The 23,544-nt window shown below is 33.2% G+C and overlaps 1 protein-coding gene across 1 annotated transcript in view; it reads right to left on the bottom strand.

Annotated features, from left to right (window-relative positions):
* Positions 1-1,003: 1,003 nt before the first annotated feature.
* LOC148943213 (proteasome subunit beta type-7-like) overlaps positions 1,004-23,544 on the bottom strand; it is a 34,726-nt gene continuing 12,185 nt past the window's right edge. The window contains exons 3-6 of the mRNA XM_089101849.1: positions 22,986-23,133; positions 7,717-7,884; positions 5,006-5,157; positions 1,004-1,157 (exon numbers count right to left, since the gene is read on the bottom strand). Coding sequence (XP_088957975.1) covers positions 1,052-1,157; positions 5,006-5,157; positions 7,717-7,884; positions 22,986-23,133 — 574 coding nt within the window. The 3' untranslated portion in view covers positions 1,004-1,051. The remainder of the gene's footprint in view (positions 1,158-5,005; positions 5,158-7,716; positions 7,885-22,985; positions 23,134-23,544) is intronic.

Here is a 23,544-nt window from a genome sequence, read left to right as displayed (position 1 = left end):
CTCAATTATATCCCTATCCTATAAACAAAGGAAAGGCAAAAGACAAAAAAAAATTTCTTTTAAGAGTACCTACACCTCAATATATCCCTATCCTATAAACAAAGGAAAGGCAAAAGACAAAAAAAAATTTTTTTTAAGAGTACCTACACCACAATATATCCCTATCCTATAAACAAAGGAAAGGCAAAAGAAAAAAAAAATTATTTTAAGAGTACCTACACCTAAATATATACCTATCCTATAAACAAAGGAAAGGCAAAAGACAAAAAAAAATTTCTTTTAAGAGTAACTACACCTCAATATAGCCCTATACTACAAACAAACGAAATTAAAAAGAAAAAAAAAATTCTTTTAAGAGTACCTACACCATAATAGATCCATATCCTGTAAACACAGGAAAGACAAAAGACAAAAAAAAATTTCTTATAATAGTAACGAAACCACAATATCTCTCTATAATACAAAAACATGAAAGGCAAAAGAAAAAAAAAAATTTTCTTTTAAGAGTACCTACACCTCAATATATCACTATAATCTAAACAAAGGAAAGGCAAAAGACAAAAAAAAATTCTTTTAAGAGTAACTACACCATAATATATATCTATCCTATAAACACAGGAAAGTCAAAAAAAAAAAAAAGATTTTCTTTTAAGAGTACCTACACCTCAATATATCCCTATCCTGTAAACACAGGAAAGACAAAAGACAAAAAAAATTTCTTTTAATAGTACCGACGACTAAATATATCACAATACTATAAACAAAGTAAAGTCAAAAGACAAAAAAAAAAAAAATTCTTTTAAGATTACCTACACCTCAATATATCCCTATCCTATAAACAAAGGAAAGGCAAAAGACAAATAAAAATTTCTTTTAAGAGTACCTACACCTCAATATATCCCTATCCTATAAACAAAGGAAAGGCAAAAGACAAAAAAAAATTTCTTTTAAGAGTACCTACACCTCAATATATCTCTATCCTCTAAACAAAGGAAAGGAAAAAGACAATTTATTTATTTATTGAAAAAAAAAATGCAAATCAAATTTGGAATTAAACCGTTTCCATGTGTTTCACTTCTTCTGCCACTATCTCATAAGGAATAACCTTGGATTTCAAAACAGCCGTAGTGCCAGCCTTGTACAAGTATTTATTCTCCCTGTAAAAAGAGCAAAACATAAAAGGTGTACAAGAAAAGGATACGGGATTTTTAAGCTCCTTCGATTTCGGAGCTACCTAAATAAAATAGCCTTTGGATCTAAAAATCCATTTTACTGACCGAAATCCTATGGTTTCATAAAAAAAACACGGTGAGTCCCATCAAATTCAACCTAGTTGCCTTTGAACTTTTATTTAACATCGATATATTTCGACATTTATCGAAATATAGCACAATTGGACATTTTATGCTAATTTGTTTTATACCCTGTTTAGCAATTTCAATCTTAGTCACCATTATAATAGATATACGGTATAATTCTGTACAATACTGTAATCAAGGTCATATTCAGGATTTTCGTTCGGGGGGGGAGAAAAAAACAAAAATTTTAAAAAACGCATAAAAAATTTGTTTATACGCATTTTTATTACGTTTTTCCGAATCGGACAAAATTACAGGGGGGGGGGGGTTCAAACCCTGACCCCCCCTTACATACGGCCTTGACTGCAATGTATGCATAAATAAGCTCAAGTCACACTATAACCAGATCCGTGGATAAACAATCAAAATTTATAGCCGATCTGCGATTTCTTTGTTCATTTGGACATCACACTGGTGCCAAAGAAGCAGACAACCGAAATGGCAAGAACTTTACTTGAGAAACGTGATGGTAAGACAGCAAACCTTATTGATTATGTTATAGTAAACCGAAGACTGGCAGGGTCAATACAGGATACTAGGGTATATAGGAGTGATGTTATTGATGTTAAAAGTAAAGATCACAACCTGGTAGTGTCAAGGGTATTTAAAGGTCATATATCGGAAGGGTAATACCTCCCGGGAAGTTAGGATGAGAATTTGAGAAACTTTCCAGGAACAGTTGAATACTAAAATTGAGAGTTTAAAATTTGATAATGTGGAAGATGGTTGGAATAATTTTAGAAAAATGATTTGTGAAGTTGCTGAAGGTGTCGTAGGGAAGAAAGCTAGGAATGCAGCTATGAGTATTAGTGAAAAAGTTTAATGTTTCATAGAAAGGAGAAAGAACTTGTACAAGAAATATCTGAGTGATAGATCATATGAAAACAAAAGGAATGTAAAGAAAGTGGAGAAAGCATTAAAATATGAACTACGAGGGTGTGCAGTGGAAATCGTTATCAAAATTGACAAGGATCTTGAGGATACAGCTAGAAAGCACTACAGTAAAATGTTGTCCTAATCTTTCCGTGATTTGAAAAGACACGCTCTACCTAGGCATGGATTAACTAAAGGCAGAAATTGGGCCACAATTATCGATAAGGAAAGGATTAAAGAGGGATGGGCAGAACATTTTGAGAATTTGCTAAACCGAGATAGAGTTGCAGGAAAAAAAATAGAGGAAAATGAAAAAGTTTGTTATACATTGGATGTGAAGTAAGATTTGTGTTGCGAGCAAGAATTAACGACAGTACTAAAAGGATTGAAAAATAATAAGGCTCCAGGGGCTGATAGGGTGGTAAATGCGTTTCTTAAATATGGTGGCTCTTAAGTTAGAAATAAATTACTGAAGATTATGAATATGATTTTTGAAAAAGGGGAAGTAACATATAAATTTAGGAAAACGTTAATTAAGTCACCTTATAAGAAAGGTGATAAAAGTGAGTGTGGTAATTATCGAGGCATTATTTTGGTCTCTGTAGGTAGCAAATTACTTAGTAATATGATACTTTTTAGACTGAGAGATGCCGTAGACAAAGTTTTAAGAGAAGAACAGTGCGGTTTTAGAAAAGTATCAGACAAATACATTAAAGTGATTAGTGCAATGTACGAGAATAACACTGCTGCGGTTAAGGTAGGAAATGAGGTTAGCAGCTAATTTTGTATTAAATCAGGAGCTAAGCAGGGTTGTATTCTATCCCCCTTTGTATGGATTATTTTGATGGACTTTGTATTAAGGAGCACAGGAAAGGCAATGGGAGACCACGGAATCAAATTGGGAGGAAAAAGTTTCCTGGACTTAGATTATGCTGATGATTTAAGAATCCTAGATGAAAGTGCTAACAGAATGAATTAGATTTTAGGGATTTTGCGAGTTCATGGTGCTAGAATAGGTTTGAAAATTAATGTTAAGAAGACTAGGTCACTAAGGCCAGGAATAAGTGAAGATGAAAAGGTGACGTTGGGTAATGAAAAGATTGATCAGGTGGGCAGTTTCACTTACCTTGGTAGTATTATTAGTAAAGATAGTAGGACCAGTGAAGATGTTAAAAGTAGAATAGCCAAGGCTCAGGGTGTTTTTTCACAATTAAAAAACGTTTGGAAGAATAGGAAGATAAGTCTGCAAACCAAGATTAGAAAATTAGAAGCTACAGTGATGACAGTAGTCAAATGTGGCTCTGAAGCATGGGCGCTTCGAAGAGCGGATGAAGATTTGCTAGATGTTTTCCAGAGAAATTGTTTAAGGATTGTTCTGGGTATCCGGCTGACTGACGGTATTTCCAACAATAGGCTGTACGAAAAATGTGGTTCAATCCCGCTCTCTAGGGCTATAATGAAAGAAAGGTTGAGATGACTAGGGCACGTTGTGCGGATGAAGGATGACAGATTGCCGAAGATTGTTCTTTTCGGCCAACCGTCTAGGGCTAGACGGGAAGCAGGTCGTCCTCATCTGGGGAGGACGTGATAAAGAAAGATTTAAAAGAAATGGGAACTTCGTGGGAGGGTGTAAAAAGGGAGGCTTTGAATAGATTGGGATGGAAGAGGAGCGTGCGTAGCTGTGTTGACCTCAGGCGGCTTGGTGCTATGGTGAGTTGTTAGTAGTAGCAGTAGTAGTAGTTACTTGAGAAGCTTAACTCAACACTAACTTGTTCCCAAGTATTTTTTAATAATAATGTGTCTTTGTATATCTAGTCAAATTCAATATCTTGATGGGGAAACTGCTATTCTAAGGCTTTATCTTGGGAATTTTAAAATAAATTATCACTCTAATCACCTTAACTTTAGTTGATAAATTATAGAAACAGGACTTGGAAGTTGAACTTGCCAAATTCCACACGGAATAAAATATAAACGTAGCCAAGTGAAATTATGCAAATAGTAAATTTTAAATTATGACAATGAAAAAACTATGTATACTAATAGAAGTCCGAATATTTAAATTCGGGTTCTGGAAGTCTGGATGTCATTATCAACAGAACAAAAAAAGAAAATCTAGACTATACTGCAAAAAATATGAGGAAATAACATAAACCAGGGGTGTCAATTGCACTCGCCTCTCTGCATTTTTATAGGAAGATTTTTGGTATATTAAAAAAAGGCAACCACCTCCCTCCTAGGATTTATGACAATTTCATATTTGTATATTCATAAAAAAAAACCTTGAGCCCCCCTAAATTTTAATAATTTGGCACCCCTGACAGAAACAAATTGCAAATGGTTTGCAGCAAAGCCAAAAACTAAAGAAACTCATCTGAAAATATATAGTTTTTTGTTTATTAAAGTTTTTATAAGCAGTTAAAGTAACTATATATTTTCAGATATGAGTTCCTTGTATCTTCATGAAAAGTAAAGAGCGAATTAGAAAGCTAAAATGGAGGGAATATTAGCTTTAGTTCACACCTAAAGCGAGTAAAAATTCCACAAACAAGGAGCAATCCATTTTATATATTAATGGGGATACAATATCTTCTTTTAATCTGTTTGGCCTGACGCGTCAAAAATTCTCTTTTTAGAATTACGATTTCACATATTTTAGCCAATGTGTAGTTTTTTTCTAATTGGAGGGGGACAGCCCTTATCCTTCCTATATGAATGTTATGAATGTTAAATTCCTATATGAATGTTAAATCGAATCCAAAAATTAATCTTACCGAGTCCCCTTTTTGTTTGCCTCGTCGTAGGGCTGATGGTACTTTTCTCCTTCCTTGGTAATAACCCACAAATCAACATTGGAGCCCGAGCCCAAGTCATTGAATATACCCGATGCAATTGCATCGCGGACCAGCTCCATGCCTTCTTCTGCCTATAAAACGAAATTCATTGAGTGTACGGCCCCAACCTTTATAGGTTCTAAAGATTCACCTTGGTTGCAGGGAGACCTTTCTGCTTTCTAAACAGTTTCTCCATTATATCAAATTAAAACAAATTACTAATAACAAAAAAAATTATAGCACTAATAAATTCCTTTGATAATTTGTGTCTTATTCAATATTCCCAACCTCTGGTAGGAAGAAACCTCAATTTAACCAAGAAACCTCAATTATACTGCATGGGTACGAAACTTCAATCAAATCCATATTTGAACATTTTGTTTGTCAGGTAAAAAGGGATGAATGGTAACAAAAACGTCGTGCCCTGGTCTCTTTTTTTCTTAGTCATTCATTACATTACTTTATTTAAGTTTTTATATGGCTCTTGCAAAGAGCCAGTATTTTACGTATGTATATTCTCTTCTTTTTTTTGTTAAATCTCCACAAGTGTCATTTATGTGTATGATATGGTAAGATAAATTATTATTATTAAAGGGTGGTCGCTTCGCTCGGGTGGTTATTATATTCCCTCCCCCCTCCCCCTTCAGTCCAAAAAAAATCCCCGACTCGTAAATCGGTATGTAAAAACGAAGGTTAAAATACTATTTCTTCTAAAAACTAAAAAATATTTCCCCAACCGGCAAATTAGTCTTAAAAAAGTGGAAAAAACTTCAAGATCAACCCCCCCCCCACACACACAAAAAAAATCTACATACAGTACTGTGAATAAGCATGATTTATTTTAATCTTTTAAGGTTGTTGTTTGTTTTATTTAAAAAACAAGACATTTTTTTTTGCTAAGGGCATAAACAAGCAAAAACATTTAAATAAAAAAAATGAAAAAAAGCTTCTGGAAAATGGAGGACCATTAGAATAAGGAAAGATGAGTATGACAAAATAATTCTATTGCGGATCAGTTTTTTTTTCAGTTACTTTTTTTCATATTTTCTTAGGCTTATTTTAGAAACAAAACATCTTGTTTGTTTGTTTTTATGTTGTTGTTTGTTTTTTTTTTTGTCTTTTTTTGCTAAGCGCATGAACAAAAAAATATATACTGTAAGTAAAAAAAAAAATTAAATTATAGTTGTTGAAGAATAGAGGGCCGGTAAAATAAGAAGAACAAACATATTATGTAAAATGTCTGGAGTTATGGGGTGTATCAGGGAATATGAGGATGAAAAATAAGTATAGATGGATAAGGGAATGAAGTTATCTTTTTTTTTTTTTCGTTACTTAGGCAGTTAACAGACGAAAATTCTCACAATATATGACCATATATTGGAATGGTCATACCAATACCAATGTTGATATGGTATGATATAACCACCAATATATTGGTAGTTATATCAAAACTGGTATTGCTACCAATTCATGGTCGTTTTACCAAGAACTATAATTAGTTCGTGTTAAAGGGCTTAGTAAAGGGGAAAGTAACGGCAGATGGACTTTCCTTATCTGCTTTTCTGGTAAATTGCCAAAAAGTGACAAACTTGTTGTGACAGGCATGCCAATAGTCAAATCTAGTATAATTATATAATTAGTATAATTAATTATACTGGTATAATTAATATATAATTTGTATAATTAAAATAATTAATATTGATTACCTTAATTAATATATTATTTAATATTTAATTATCAATATTTATTTAGTATTTATTTATAAATATTTAATTGTCATTTAATAATTATAATGAAATAAATCAATATAATTAATATAGTATAAATCATGAATCTGTAAATTGGGAGTAATTTTTTCCCAGTTTCTTTTGGTTATCCATTTTGGTAGGTAGGTTCACTCTGGCGACAGTGCCTGAAAGGGCAGGTAGTTCATTCTGATCAATTTGAACACAGTTAACGCAGACAACGAAATAAAACACCACAGTGGTAGATATCAGGCAATGAATCTCTGTTATGTATGTATAAATGAAGTTTATCTTTATCCAAAGCTTGATAGCCGTGAGGTGGCAATTCCAAATAAAAAATCACTCCATGTTGAGGTGGAGTTTATGTCATAGTTCGTATTCTGCAACAAAATCCAATCCATTTTTGCCAACACCAACAAGAAGAGTCTTTAGCGATGCAAATACTTTCGTAAAAGAGCAAAAAGATCTTTGGTCGCAGTAGAGAGATACCTTGACGAGAACCTGGTCAGCGCAATTTGAGCACACAAACCAAATTAATCAATCAACTTTGAGCAATGGCCAATTTTGAACAGGACCCTCTTTTTTCAGTAGGTTTCTTTCTGAAGACCTGGGACTCACCTGTTGCTCTTGATTGAGGGTTATTTAGAGAAAGATAGTTTTTAGCAATTATATAAACAAAAAGCGATTATTGCTAAATTTTTCACATTTAGAGAGAAAGAAGAGTGCTGAGACTCAAAGGTTCAGGTAAATATTTTTCTATGCTTCCACGAAGGAAACGATTCTTAGACTAAAATAAGAGGAAAGGATCACTCTCCCCGGTTATTCAGACGTGATCAAACCAAAAATTTCCCGTCACTGGGTACGATTTCGTTTCAATGGGAGTATTACGTGCACCGTTAAACTTACCGTCAAATCAGGCTTCCATCTCGATTCCAAGATCGACATGGCTGAGATAGATCCAGAGCCCATGGCCAAGAAGGGTGTTTTATCGGAATTTCCATGCGCGGAGACACTGTATAACTGTGGACCAGTGGAGTCGATTCCGCCAACAATCAAGTAGGCTCCAACGTGCCCCTGAAAACATAAAATTTATTTTTTTACTCCGAAGAATTTAGTTTATTTAAATATCCTTTCACATCATTTGCTTTAAAAGCAGGTATTAGTCAAAGGGGCGAACAAACCAGGTTATTCAATTTGATATTAAACTAAAAAGAGAGTAGAACACAGGCTGAAAATGATAACTAATCTGGCCAATATATAAGCCCCTACTACTACTAACAACTCACTACAGCATCAAGCCGCCTGAGACCAACACTGCTATACACGCTCCTTCTCCATCCCAATTTATTCAAAGCCTCCCTCTTTACACCCTCCCAAGAACTTCCAATTTCCTTTAAATCTTTATTTACAACCTCTTCCACCTCCATTTGTGACTCACCTAGTTTTCTTTTTGCCCACCTTCAGTAGCTCCTAGCTTTTTTCCAATTACTGTACCCCTTTTCCAGTCAGTTATCTAGTTTGCACCCCTTTCCCCTTCTTCGCTTTTTAACTTTGTATTGTGTGTGTAGATTGAAATTAAAGGGTTTCTTATTTTTCCAATTACTGTATCCCTTTTCCAGTCAGTTATCTAGTTTGCACCCCTTCCCCTTCATCGCCTTTTAACTTTGTATTGTGGGTTTAAATTGAAATTAAAGGTTTTCTTATTTTTTCCAATTACTGTATCCCTTTTCCAGTCAGTTATCTAGTTTGCACCCCTTCATCGCTTTTTAACTTTGTATTGTGGGTTTAGATTGAATTTAAAAGTTTTCTTATTTTTCTAATTACTGTATTCGTTTTCCAGTCAGTTATCTAGTTTGCACCCCTTCGTCGCTTTTTAACTTTGTATTGTGTGTGTAGATTAAAATTAAAAGGCTTCTCATTTTTCTAATTACTGTATCCGTTTTCCAGCCATTTCAGTCATTTATCAAGTTTGCACCCCTTCCCTTTTCATCGCTTTTTAACTTTATATTGTGGGTTTAGATTGAAATTAAAAGGCTTCTTATTTTTCTAATTACTGTATCCCTTTTCCAGTCAGTCATCTAGTTTGCACCCCTTCCCCCTTCATTGCTTTTTAACTTTATATTGTGGGTTTAGATTGAAATTAAAAGGCTTCTTATTTTTCTAATTAATTAAAAAAAACTTTTTCCACAAAATAAGTTTTTCAAAGAAAAGTAAAGAACTCCATTAAACAAAAAAACGACCAAAAAATAAAATCAAATAATCTACCAGGCGTGAAACTACCACAAATCAGCATCGATAAATAAACGAAACCCAAAACAGACAGATATTACAATAAATAACCGAGTCAAACTCAAAACGAGCAGAAATTAACATAAGTTGGGCTCAAAAGCCTTATGCCTTCCCAGGGCCAGAACAAAATTTGCAGCTTTACTGAAAAAAAATATAAATGTTTTTAGTTTTATAACTTTAATAAATCAAATAATATTAACATTTTGATCACTAAATATCAGTATATGTATATTAAACTGACAATGCACATTGATTTGTTTCCAGAACTTTCATTTCCAGAACTTTCAACTACGTTTAACAAAATGGATATCTCAAAATTTTGACTGGATGTGTTTGGGAAAATGGTGGGCGTGAGAGGGGCGTTAGTCGCTCTCCAATTACTTTCAACTATTAAAAAAGGCAGAAGCCCTTTCAATTTCCAATTGAATGAGCCCTTTTGAAGTTTCTTCAACAACGCTTTCAATTAAAATCTTATATGCCCCCACGGCATAACTTACAACCCTTGCCCTGAGGGCTGTGGGGGGGGGGTTGTCATCCTTAAAGACCTAATTTCCAAAACTTACTAAGTTAAACAAAATGGCTATCTCAAAATTTTGATTGGATGTGTTTGGGGAAAAGGTGGGCGTGAGAGGGGGTTAGTTGCCCTTAAATCACTTTTGACTATTAAAAAGGGCACTAGCCCTTTGAATTTCCAATCGAAAGAGCCCTTTTTCATGTTTCTACGAAAAAGATTTCAATAAAACCTTATATACCCCGAGGGCATAACTTATAATCCTTGCCCTAAAGACTGTGGGGGGGGGGGGAGGGTCCTGCTCAAAAGTATAATTTCCTGAACTTCGAACTGCGTGGAACAAAATGGATATCTCAAAATTTTTATTAGATGTGTTTGTGGAAATGGTGGGCGTGGAAGAAGTGTTAGTTGCCTTCCAATCACTTTCGACTATTAAAAAGGGCACTAGCCATTTCAATTTCCAATCGAATGTGGCTTTTTTGAAGTTTCTACGACGACGCTTTCTATAAAAACCTTATATGCTCCCACGGCAAAACTTACAACCCTTGCATCGAGGGCTATTGGGGGGGGGGGGGTTGTCATCCTCAAAGACCTTATTTGCAGAACTTACTAAGTTGAACAAAATGGCTATCGCGAAATTTTCATTGGATGTGTTTGGGGAAAAGGTGGGCGTGAGAGAGGGGTTAGTTCCCTCCAATCACTTTCGACTGTATCCCTTTTCTAGTCATATCCAGCTTGCACCCCTTTCCCCTTCATCGCTTTATAACTTTGTATTGTGGGTTTAGAGTGAAATTACAGTTTCTTATTTTTACAATTACTGTATCACTTTTCAAGTCAGTTATCTAGTTTGCACCCCTTCACCCTTCATCGCTTTTCAACTTTGTATTGTGGGTTTAGATTGAAATTAAAAGGCTACTTATTTTTCTAATTCCTGTATCGCTTTTCCAGTCAGTTATCTAGAGTGCACTCCTTCCCCCTTCATTACTTTTTAACTTGGCATTGTGAGTTTAGATTGAAATTAAAAGGCTTCTTATTTTTCTAATTACTGTATTCCTTTTCCAGTCAGTTATCTAGTTTGCACCCCTTCATCGCTTTTTAGCTTTGTATTGTGTGTGTAGATTAAAATTAAAGGGTTTCTTATTTTTCCAATTACTGTATCCCTTTTCCAGTCAGTTATCTAGTTTGCACCCCTTCCCTCTTCATCGCTTTTTAACTGTGTATTGTGGGTTTAGATTGAAATTAAAAGGTTTGTTATTTTTCTAATTACTGTATTCGTTTTCTAGTTTGTCACCCCTTCATCGCTTTTTAACTTTGTATTGTGGGTTTAGATTAAAATTAAAAGGCTTCTTATTTTTCTAATTACTGCATTCCTTTTCCAGTCAGTTATCTAGTTTGCACCCCTTCATCGCTTTTTAACTTTGTATTGTGGGTTTAGATTTAAATTAAAAGGCTTCTTATTTTTCTAATTACTGTATCCCTTTTCCAGTCAGTTATCTAGTTTGCACCCCTTCCCCCTTCATCGCTTTTTAACTTTGTATTGTGGGTTTAGATTAAAATTAAAAGGCTTCTTATTTTTCTAATTACTGTATTCCTTTTCCAGTCAGTTATCTAGTTTGCACCCCTTCGTCGCTTTTTAACTTTGTATTGTGTGTGTAGATTAAAATTAAATGGTTTCTTATTTTTTTCGATTAATGCATCCCTTTTCCAGACAGTTGACTAGTTTGCACTCCTTCTTCGCTTTTTAACTTTGTATTGTGTGTGTAGATTAAAATTAAAGGGTTTCTTATTTTTCCAATTACTGTATCCCTTTTCCAGTCAGTTATCTAGTTTGCACTCCTTCTTCGCTTTTTAACTTTGTATTGTGTGTGTAGATTAAAATTAAAGGGTTTCTTATTTTTTCCAATTACTGTATTCCTTTTCCAGTCAGTTATCTAGTTTGCACCCCTTCATCGCTTTTTAACTTTGTATTGTGGGTTTAGATTGAAATTAAAGGGTTTCTTATTTTTCCAATTACTGTATTCGTTTTACAGTCAGTTATCTAATTTGCACCCCTTCGTCGCTTTTCAACATTGTAGTGCGTGTTTAGATTGATATTAAAGGGTTTGATATTTTTTCAAATTACTGTATCCCTTTTTCAGTCAGTTATCTAGTTAGCACACCTGCATCGCTTTTTAACTTTGTAGTGCGTGTGTAGATTAAAATTAAAGGGTTTGTTATTTTTTTAAATTGCTGTATACCTTTTTCAGTCAGTTATCCAGTTTGCACCCTTTCCCTTCATCGCTTTTTAACTTTGTATTGTGGGTGTAGATTGAAATTAAAGGGTTTATTATTTTTTCCAATTACTGTATCCCTTTTCCAGTCAGTTATCTAGTTTGCACCTTCCCTTCATCGCTTTTTAACTTTGTATTGTGGGTTTAGATTGAAATTAAAAGGCTTCTTATTTTTCCAATTACTGTATTCGTTTTCCAGTCAGTTATCTAGTTTGCACCCCTTTCCCCTTCATCGCTTTTTAACTTTGTATTGTGGGTTTAGATTGAAATTAAAGTTTCTTATTTTTCCAATTACTGTATCCCTTTTCAAGCCAGTTATCTAGTTTTCACCCCGTTCGTCTTCATCACTTTTCAAGTTTGTCTTCTGTGTTTAGTTTAAATTTAAAAGGCTTATTATTTTTTTAATTACAGTATTCGTTTTCCAGTCAGTTATCTAGTTTGTACCCCTTCGTCGCTTTTTAACTTTGTATTGTGTGTGTAGATTAAAATAAATGGGTTTCTTATTTTTTTCGATTAATGCATCCCTTTTCCAGACAGTTATCTAGTTTACACTCCTTCTTCACTTTGTTAACTTTGTATTGTGTGTGTAGATTTAAATTGAAGGGCTTCTTATTTTTCTAATTACTGTATTTCTTTTCCAGTCAGTTATCTAGTTTGCACTCCTTCCCCCTTCATCACTTTTTAACTTTGTATTGTGGCTACAGATTGAAATTAAAAGGCTTCTTATTTTTCTAATTACTGTATTCCTTTTCCAGTCAGTTATCTAGTTTGCACTCCTTCTTCGCTTTTTAACTTTGTATTGTGGGTGTAGATTAAAATTAAAGGGTTTCTTATTTTTTCCAATTACTGTATCCCTTTTTCAGTCAGTTATCTAATTAGCACCCCTTCATCGCTGTTTAACTTTGTATTGCATTTGTAGATTAAAATTAAAGGGTTTCTTGTTTTTTCCAATTAATGTAATCCTTTTATAGTCATTTATATAATTTGAACTCCTTCATCGCTTTTTAACTTTGTATTGTGTGTTTAGATTGAAATTAAAGGGTTTCTTATTTTTTCCAATTACTGTATCCCTTTTTCAGTCAGTTATCTAATTTGCACCCCTTCATCGCTTTTCAACTTTGTAGTGTGTGTTTAGATTAAAATTAAAGGGTTTCTTATTTTTTCCAATTGCTGTATCCCTTTTCCAGTCAGTTATCTAATTTGCACACCTTCATCGCTTTTTAACTTTGTATTGTGTGTGTAGATTAAAATTAAAGGGTTTCTTATTTTTTCCAATTACTGTATCCCTTTTCCAGTCAGTTATCTAATTTGCACCCCTTCATCACTTTTTAACTTTGTATTGTGTGTGTAGATTAAAATTAAAGGGTTTCTTATTTGTTCCAATTACTGTATCCCTTTTCCAGTCAGTTATCTAATTTGCACCCCTTCATCGCTTTTCAACTTTGTATTGCGTGTGTAGATTAAAATTAAAGGGTTTCTTATTTTTTCCAATTACTGTATCCCTTTTCCAGTCAGTTATCTAATTAGCACCCCTTCATCGCTTTTTAACTTTGTATTGTGTGTGTAGATTAAAATTAAAGGGTTTCTTATTTTTTCCAATTACTGTATCCCTTTTCCAGTCAGTTATCTAGTTTGTACCCCTTCATCGCTTTTTAACTTTGTATTGTGTGTGTAGATTAAAATTAAACGGTTTCTTATTTTTTCCAATTACTGTTTCCCTTTTCCAGGCATATCTAGTTTGCACCCCTTTCCCCTTCATCGCTTTTTAACTTTTTGTATTGTGGGTTTAAATTGAAATTAAAGGGTTTATTATTTTTCCAATTACTGTATCCATTTTCCAGTCAGTTATCTAGTTTGTACCCCTTCCCCCTTCATCGCTATTTAACTGTGTATTGTGTGTGTAGATTAAAATTAAAAGGCTACTTATTTTTCTAATTAATGTATTCTTTTTCCAGTCAGTTATCTAGTTTGCACCCCTTCATCGCTTTTTAACTTTGTATTGTGTGTGTAGATTAAAATTAAAGGGTTTCTTATTTTTTCCAATTAATGCATCCCTTTTCCAGACAGTTATCTAGTTTGCACCCCTTCTTCGCTTTTTAACATTGTATTGTGCGTGTAGATTAAAATTGAATGGTTTCTTATTTTTCCAATTACTGTATCTCTTTTCCAGTCAGTTGTCTAGTTTGCACCCCTTCCCCCTTCATCACTTTTTAAATTTGTATTGTGGCTACAGATTGAAATTAAAAGGCTTCTTATTTTTCTAATTACTGTATTCCTTTTCCAGTCAGTCATCTAGTTTGCACCCCTTCATCGCTTTTTAACTTTGTATTGTGGGTTTAGATTGAAATTAAAAGGCTTCTTATTTTTCTAATTACTGCATTCCTTTTCCAGTCAGTTATCTAGTTTGCATCCCTTCATCGCTTTTTAACTTTGTATTGTGGGTTTAGATTGAAATTAAAAGGCTTCTTATTTTTCTAATTACTGTATCCCTTTTCCAGCCAGTTATCTAGTTTGCACCCCTTCCCCCTTCATCGCTTTTTAACTTTGTATTGTGGGTTTAGATTGAAATTAAAAGGCTTCTTATTTTTCTAATTACTGTATTCGTTTTCCAGTCAGTTATCTAGTTTGCACCCTTTCCCTTCATCGCTTTTTAACTTTGTATTGTGGGTTTAGATTGAAATTAAAAGGTTTGTTATTTTTCTAATTACTGTATCCCTTTTCCAGTCAGTTATCAAGTTTGCACCCCTTTCCCCTTCATCGCTTTTTAACTTTGTATTGTGGGTTTAGATTGAAATTAAAAGGCTTCTTATTTTTCTAATTACTGTATTCGTTTTCCAGTCAGTTATCTAGTTTGTACCCCCTCATCGCTTTTTCACTTTGTATTGTGTGTGTAGATTAAAATTAAAGGGTTTCTTATTTTTTCCAATTACTGTATCCCTTTTCTAGTCAGTTATCTAGCTTGCACCCCTTTCCCCTTCATCGCTTTTTAACTTTGTATTGTGGGTTTAGATTAAAATTAAAGGGTTTCTTATTTTTTCCAATTACTGTATCCCTTTTCCAGTCAGTTATATAGTTTGCACCCCTTCCCCCTTCATCGCTTTTTAACTTTGTATTGTGGGTTTAGATTGAAATTAAAAGGCTTCTTATTTTTTTAATTACTGTATTCGTTTTCCAGTCAGTTATCTAGTTTGCACCCCTTCATCGCTTTTTAACTTTGTATTGTGGGTTTAAATTGAAATTAAACGGTTTCTTATTTTTTCCAATTACTGTATCCCTTTTCTAGTCAGTTATCTAGCTTGCACCCTTTTCCCCTTCATCGCTTTTTAACTTTGTATTGTGGGTTTAAAGTGAAATTAAAGTTTATTATTTTTACAATTACTGTATCCCTTTTCAAGTCAGTTATCTAGTTTGCACCCCTTCCCCCTTCATCGCTTTTTAACTTTGTATTGTGGGTTTAGATTGAAATTAAAAGGCTTCTTATTTTTTTAATTATTGTATTCGTTTTCCAGTCAGTTATCTAGTTTGCACCCCTTTCCCCTTCATCGCTTTTTAACTTTGTATTGTGGGTTTAGAGTGAAATTAAAGGTTCTCTTATTTTTCCAATTACTGTGTACCTTTTCAAGTCAGTTATTTAGTATTGCACCCCTTTCCCCTTCATCGCTTTTTAACTTTGTATGGTGGGTTTAGATTGAAATTAAAGGGTATATTATTTTTCCAATTACTGTATCCCTTTTCCAGTCAGTTATCTAGTTTGCACCCCTTTCCCCTTCATCGCTTTCTAACTTTGTATTGTGGGTTTAAATTGAAATTAAACGGTTTCTTATTTTTTCCAATTACTGTATCCCTTTTCCAGTCAGTTATCTAGTTTGCACCCCTTCCCCCTTCATCGCTTTCTAACTTTGTATTGTGGGTTTAAATTGAAATTAAAGGGTTTCTTATTTTTCCAATTAATGCATCTCTTTTCCAGTCAGTTATCTAGTTTGTACTCCTTCCCCCTTCATCGCTTTTTAACTTTGTATTGTGGCTACAGATTGAAATTAAAAGACTTCTTATTTTTATAATTACTGTATCCCTTTTCCAGTCAGTCATCTAGTTTGTACCCCTTCATCGCTTTTTAACATTGTAGTGCGGGTTTAGAATAATTATTAAGGGCGTATTAGTTGTTTAGATTGCTGTATACCTTTTTCAGTCAGTTATTTAATGAGCAACCCTGCATCTCTTTTTAACTTTGTAGTGTAGTTGTAGATTAAATTTAAAGTGTGTCTTATTTTTTCGAATTAATGTAATCCTTTTTCCAGTCAGTTATCTAGTTTGCATCCCTTCATCGCTTTTTAACTTTGTATTGTGGGTTTAGATTGAAATTGAAGGGTTTCTTATTTTTTCCAATTACTGTATCCCTTTTCCAGTCAGTTATCTAGTTTGCACCCCTTCATCGCTATTTAACTTTGTATTGTGGGTTTAGATTGAAATTGAAGTGTTTCTTATTTTTTCCAATTACTGTATCCCATTTCCAGTCAGTTATCTAGTTTGCACCCCTTCATCGCTTTTTAACTTTTTATCGCGTGTGTAGATTAAAATTAAAGGGTTTGTTATTTTTTCAAATTACTGTATCACTTTTCAAGACAGTTATCTAGTTTGCACCCCTTCATCACTTTTTAACATTGTAGTGTGGGTTTAGATTGAATTTAAAGGGTTTCTTATTTGTTCCGATTGCTGTATCCCTTTTTCAGACAGTTATTTAATTTGCACCCCTTCATCACTTTTCAACTTTGTATTGCGGGTGTAGAATAAAATTAAAGTGTTTCTTGTTTTTTCGAATTGATGTATCCCTTTTTCAGTCAGTTATTTAATTTGCACCCCTTCATCGCTTTTAAACTTTGTATTGCATGTGTAGATTAAAATTAAAGTGTTTCTTATTTTTTCCAATTACTGTATCCCTTTTCCAGTCAGTTATCTAATTTGCACCCCTTCATCGCTTTTTAACTTTGTATTGTGTGTTTAGATTAAAATTAAAGTGTTTGTTATTTTTTCCAATTACTGTATCCCTTTTCCAGTCAGTTATCTAATTTGCACCCCTTCATCGCTTTTTAACTTTGTATCGTGTGTGTAGATTAAAATTAAAGGGTTTATTATTTTTTCCAATTACTGTATCCCTTTTCTAGTCAGTTATCTAGTTTGCACCCCTTTCCCCTTCATCGCTTTTTAACTTTGTATTGTGGGTTTAAATTGAAATTAAAGTTTATTATTTTTCCAATTACTGTATCCCTTTTCCAGTCAGTTATGTAGTTTGCACCCCTTCCCCCTTCATCGCTTTTTAACTTTGTATTGTGGGTTTAGATTAAAATTAAAAGGCTTCTTATTTTTCTAATTACTGTATTCCTTTTCCAGTCAGTTATCTAGTTTGCACCCCTTCGTCGCTTTTTAACTTTGTATTGTGTGTGTAGATTAATATTAAAAGGTTTCTTATTTTTTCCAATTAATGCATCCCTTTTCCAGACAGTTATCTAGTTTGCACCCCTTCTTCGCTTTTTAACATTGTATTGTGTATGTAGATTAAAATTAAAGGGTTTCTTATTTTTCCAATTACTGTATCCCTTTTCCAGTCAGTTGTCTAGTTTGCACCCCTTCCCCCTTCATCGCTTTTTAACTTTGTATTGTGGGTACAGATTGAAATTAAAAGGCTTCTTATTTTTCTAATTACTGTATTCCTTTTCCAGTCAGTCATCTAGTTTGCACCCCTTCATCGCTTTTTAACTTTGTATTGTGGGTTTAGATTGAAATTAAAAGGCTTCTTATTTTTCTAATTACTGCATTCCTTTTCCAGTCAGTTATCTAGTTTGCATCCCTTCATCGCTTTTTAACTTTGTATTGTGGGTTTAGATTGAAATTAAAAGGTTTGTTATTTTTCTAATTACTGTATCCCTTTTCCAGCAAGTTATCAAGTTTGCACCCCTTCCCCCTTCATCGCTTTTTAACTTTGTATTGTGGGTTTAGATTGAAATTAAAAGGCTTCTTATTTTTCTAATTACTGTATTCGTTTTCCAGTCAGTTATCTAGTTTGCACCCCTTCGTCGCTTTTTAACTTTGTATTGTGTGTGTAGATTAAAATTAAAGGGTTTCTTATTTTTTCCAATTAATGCATCCCTTTTCCAGTCAGTTATCTAGTTTGCACCCCTTCTTCGCTTTTTAACATTGTATTGTGTGTGTAGATTAAAATTAAAGGGTTTCTTATTTTTTCCAATTAATGTATCCCTTTTCCAGACAGTTGTCTAGTTTGCACTCCTTCCCCCTTCATCACTTTTTAACTTTGTATTGTGGCTACAGGTTGAAATTAAAAGGCTTCTTATTTTTCTAATTACTGCATTCCTTTTACAGTCAGTCATCTAGTTTGCCCCCCTTCATCGCTTTTTAACTTTGTATTGTAGGTTTAGATTGACATTAAAAGGCTTCTTATTTTTCTAATTACTGTATTCCTTTTCCAGTCAGTTATCTATTTTGCACACCTTCATCGCTTTTTAACTTTGTATTTTTTGTTTAGATTGACATTGAAAGGCTTCTTATTTTTTCCAATAACTGCATTCCTTTTACAGTCATTTATCTAATTTGCATCCCCTCATCGCTTTTTCACTTTGTATCGCATGTGTATATTAAAATTAAACAGTTTCTTATTTTTTCCAATTACTGTATTCCTTTTCCAGTCAGTTATCTAGTTTGCACCCCTTTCCCCTTCATCGCTTTTTAACTTTGTATTGTGGGTTTAGAGTGAAATTAAAGGGTTTATTATTTTTCCAATTACTGTGTCACTTTTCCAGTCAGTTATCTAGTTTGCACCCCTTTCCCCTTCATCGCTTTCTAACTTTGTATTGTGGGTTTAAATTGAAATTAAAGGGTTTCTTATTTTTCCAATTACTGTATCCCTTTTCCAGTCAGTTATCTAGTTTGCACCCCTTCCCCCTTCATCGCTTTTTAACTTTGTATTGTGGGTTTAGTTTGAAATTAAAAGGCTTCTTATTTTTCTAATTACTGTATTCGTTTTCATGTCAGTTATCTAGTTTGCACCCCTTCGTCGCTTTTTTAATTTGTATTGTGTGTGTAGATTCAATTTAAAGGGTTTCTTATTTTTTCCAATTAATGCATCCCTTTTCCAGACAGTTATCTAGTTTGCACCCCTTCGTCGCTTTTTAACTTTGTATTGTGCGTGTAGATTAAAATTAAAGGGTTTCTTATTTTTTCCAATTAATGCATCTCTTTTCTAGGCAGTTATCTAGTTTGCACTCCTTCCCCCTTCATCGCTTTTTAACTTTGTATTGTGGGTATAGATTGAAATTAAAAGACCTCTTATTTTTTTAATTACTGCATTCGTTTTCCAGTCAGTCATCTAGATTGCACTCCTTCTTCGCTTTTTAACTTTGTATTTTATGTGTAGATTGAAATTAAAAGGCTTCTTATTTTTCTAATTACTGTATTCCTTTTACAGTCAGTTATCTAGTTTGCACCCCTTCACCGCTTTTTAACTTTGTATTGTGGGTTTAGATTTAAATTAAAGGGTTTCTTATTTTTTCCAATAACTGTATCCCTTTTCCAGTCAGTTATCTAGTTTGCACCCCTTCATCGCTTTTTAACTTTTTAGCGTGTGTTTAGATTTAAATTAAAGGGTTTCTTAGTTTTTCAGATTACTGTATCCCTTTTTCAGTCAGTTATATAATTTGCACTCCTGCATCACTTTTAAACTTTGTATTGCATGCGTAGATTAAAATTAAAGGGTTTCTTATTTTTTCCAATTACTGTAATCCTTTTCTAGTCAGTTATCTAGTTTGCATCCCTTCATCTCTTTTTAACTTTGTATTGTGGGTTTAGATTTAAAATGAAGGGTTTCTTATTTTTTCCAATTACTGTATCCCATTTCCAGTCAGTTATCTAATTTGTACCCCTTCATCGCTTTTTAACTTTTTATCGTGTGTGTAGATTGAAATTAAAGTGTTTGTTATTTTTTTCAATAGTTGTATCCCATTTCCTGTCAGTTATCTACTTTGTACCCTTTCATCGCTTTTTAACTTTTTATCTTGTGTGTAGATTTAAATTAAAGGGTTTCTTATTTTTTCCAATTGCTGTATCCCTTTTTCAGTCAGTTATCTAATTTGCACCCCTTCATCGCTTTTTAACTTTGTATTGCATTCGTAGAATAAAATTAAAGGGTTTTTTGTTTTTTCGAATCACTGTAACCCTTTTCCATCCAGTTAAATAGTTTGCACTCCTTCATCGCTTTTTAACTTTGTATTGTGGGTTTAGATTGAAAATGAAGGGTTTTTTATTTTTTCCAATAACTGTATACCTTTTTCAGTCAGTTATCTAGTTTGCACCCCTTCATCGCTTTTTAACTTTTTATTGTGTGTGTAGATTAAAATTAAAGTGTTTCTTAGTTTTTCAAATTACTGTATCCCTTTTCCAGTCAGTTATCTAATTTGCACCCCTTCATCGCTTTTTAACTTTGTATTGTGTGTGTAGATTAAAATTAAAGTGTTTCTTATTTGATTAGATTGCTGTATCCCTTTTTCAGTCAGTTATTTAATTTGAACCCCTTCATCGCTATTTAACTTTGTATTGCAGGTGTAGATTAAAATTAAAGGGTTTCTTATTTTTTCGAATCGCTGTATCCCTTTTTCAGCCAGTTATATAGTTTGCACTTCTTCATCGCTTTTTAACTTTGTATTGTGTGTTTAGATTGAAATTAAAGTGTTTCTTATTTTTTCCAATTTCTGTATCCCTTTTCCAGTCAGTTATCTAATTTGTACCCCTTCATCGCTTTTTAACTTTGTATTGTGTGTGTAGATTAAAATTAAATTGTTTCTTATTTTTTCCAATTACTGTATCCCTTTTCCAGTCAGTTATCTAATTTGCACCCCTGCATCGCTTTTTAACTTTGTATTGTGTGTGTAGATTAAAATTAAAGGGTTTTTTATTTTTTCCAATTACTGTATCCCTTTTCCAGTCAATTATCTAGCATGCACCCCTTCCCCTTTCATCGCTTTTTAACTTTGTATTGTAGGTTTCAATTGAAATGAAAAGTCTTCTTATTTTTCTAATTACTGTATCCAGGGGCGTAGCCACAGTATTTTATTGGGGGAGGGGGGGGGGAGAGGGGTGCTATTGAAGTAGGCGCTATTGAAGCAGTAGTGAAGAAAAGTAACTATTTAAAAAACACGCTACTTGGTGAATTTAAACATATTATGCAATACATCATAAACAATAAACACATATTACACAATCATAAATAGAAGTGCTGATACTTGGCTTTTACTAAAATTGTCAGCAATGAGCTACTGCAGACGACAGTAGTATAGCGTAAACAAGGTTTCAGAAGGGTGAATGTGAATGACGTATACACACAGCTCTTTTCAGCCAGATTCACCACTAATGCTGCAGTAAACTTCCCCCAATCCCCACGTCCAGCACAGGATGCTCAATCTCATAATTAAACCAACCTCTATTATATTAGCCCTAGGTATCACGCTATTCATTTTGTATGGATTTTGACTATGTAATATTTAATCTGTTGTACTAAACTTATAATATACGTGATTTAATTAAATATTATTTATGATTTTTTAATAAATTAATTTGTTTGTGGATTTACCAATTTATATTAATGATAAGCATTGATATCAGCAGGCCAAAGCCAAAACAAAAATCATAGGCAGCGCAATAGCGCTGTTTAAGTAAAAATACAGGATAAGTCAAAGCATTGCCGCAGATTGTGAAACATTATATTGTGACATATTCCCAAATTTAAATAAAACCGTATTTTAAATTTGAAAAAAAATTCGAAAAATAAAGTTAGAATTATTAACTTATTTGTTGGGCATTGTTTAACAAAGAATATCCAGAAAATCTGAACAAATTTTGGTATCATTGCGGCAGGAACCTTAAATTAATCAAAAATTGCAAAGTGAATTGGAAGGGAAAATTGGCTCTTGGAGTTTGAAAATTACCTTCCACTTTGTATCTTTCTTTAAGAAAACAAATTCTGTAAAAATCACACAAACGTTTTTCTTGTGTAAATCAGGGTATGGGGGGGAGTACATATTTCCAGTAGGGTCCTCCTAGTACTGCATGATAAAACTGACAAAAATGGAAAGAGATAATGAGTTGGTATCGCTTATGCGTGCACACAAAAATTTCTAAATTGTGAGAAAAATGTACATATTTTGTTTAAATTTCTTTATTCTATTCTCAGCAGACATTTTGTATCTAGTTATAGTGTGAATATCATTATAAAAAGCACTAAGTCTTATTTTCTTTTTCAATGATTTCTTTTTCATTCAGGGAATTATATTCACTATATGTCTTATATGTATTATATTACATACTTTCTTATTCTATATACTTTCTTATTCTTATATATTTCTTATTCACTATATTCTTATATACTTTATTTCTTATTCACTATATACTTTCTTATTCTTCAATGATCCCATTTCTGTCCTATTTGCAGATATAGAGGGTGTATTCATTTCGTCTTTTGAAAGTTTTAAAACAAGAGAATCTAATCTTGAACTGATAGAATTTAAGAGGTGAAATCACCTTAAATATCAGGGGAAGAACTGACCGGATTAAATTTAATAAAATAGAAAGCATAAAAAATTTTTCAATTTTGCCATTAACTAGGCTCACATTTTTACTTGATGATAAGGTTTCAAAGGCAGTATATTTGGAAATATATTAATGTGAGACATATTATGAAGTGTAATGGACCGCTATTTTTCTCGTTTTGTTCATGTTAAAAATGAGCATGGATTAATTAAAAAAAAAAGTTATTTGCTCAAAATAAACTTAAAACAAGCAACAGTTTTAAAGTTACTTAATAAATTGTAGTTTTTTTCGAACTTATTGGGGGACACCAGCCCCCCCCCCTCAACAACGCCAATGACTGTAACCCTGTTCCAGTTAGTTATCTAGAGTGCACTGCTCCCCCTTCATTGCTTTTTAACTTTGTATTGTGGGTGTAGAACGCACACTTGGATTTTAAGTTCACCAATTCGTAAATTTACCAATTTTTAAATGCAAGATTTAAGATTCAGATACAAAAAAATTCGATCAAAGCTTACTTGATACTGGAAGAGATATTGTTTCAACATCCTTATACAAGCTACTACTGGAACCCGTCTGTTCATCTGCATTTTGAGAAGGTTCATATTACTCTCAACCATTCGTGTAACCATCTGCAAGTCAGCAGCAGTGCCAGCACCAACAGCCCTGTCAAAATATAGTACATCAGACACAAAATAATCAATCTAAATTAATATCCAAAAAGGTTTTGCCTGTTAAATGATAGTTCAACTTAGTAGTCCCTGCAACAGTGGCAACAACACAGTGCATTAGATACAATATCACCAACAGGCCCACTAGGCCCAGGCCAAGGGGCGCAGAATGCCAGGGGGTGCAATAAATTATCACTGACTGATTTTTCTTTCTCAACAACAACTGGGCTGATGTGATCTATCATCAGTGCCAGGTAAACTTTGCTGCCATGCTACCTATTCACAGAAAAGTGATTTTAAAACAATACAAGAATTCCGTGGCAACTTATAAACTCTCCTATGTCTCCTAAGAATGGCAGTTGAGAGTTTGGTATCACCTTTCTCTTTCAATATTTTTGGCTAATCA

Source organism: Artemia sp. Qi Xiang Cuo, chromosome 15 (assembly GCF_049724085.1).
Source record: "Artemia sp. Qi Xiang Cuo chromosome 15, ASM4972408v1, whole genome shotgun sequence".
Lineage (NCBI taxonomy): Eukaryota > Metazoa > Arthropoda > Branchiopoda > Anostraca > Artemiidae > Artemia > Artemia sp. Qi Xiang Cuo.
This window is presented reverse-complemented; position numbering and strand designations above follow the sequence as displayed.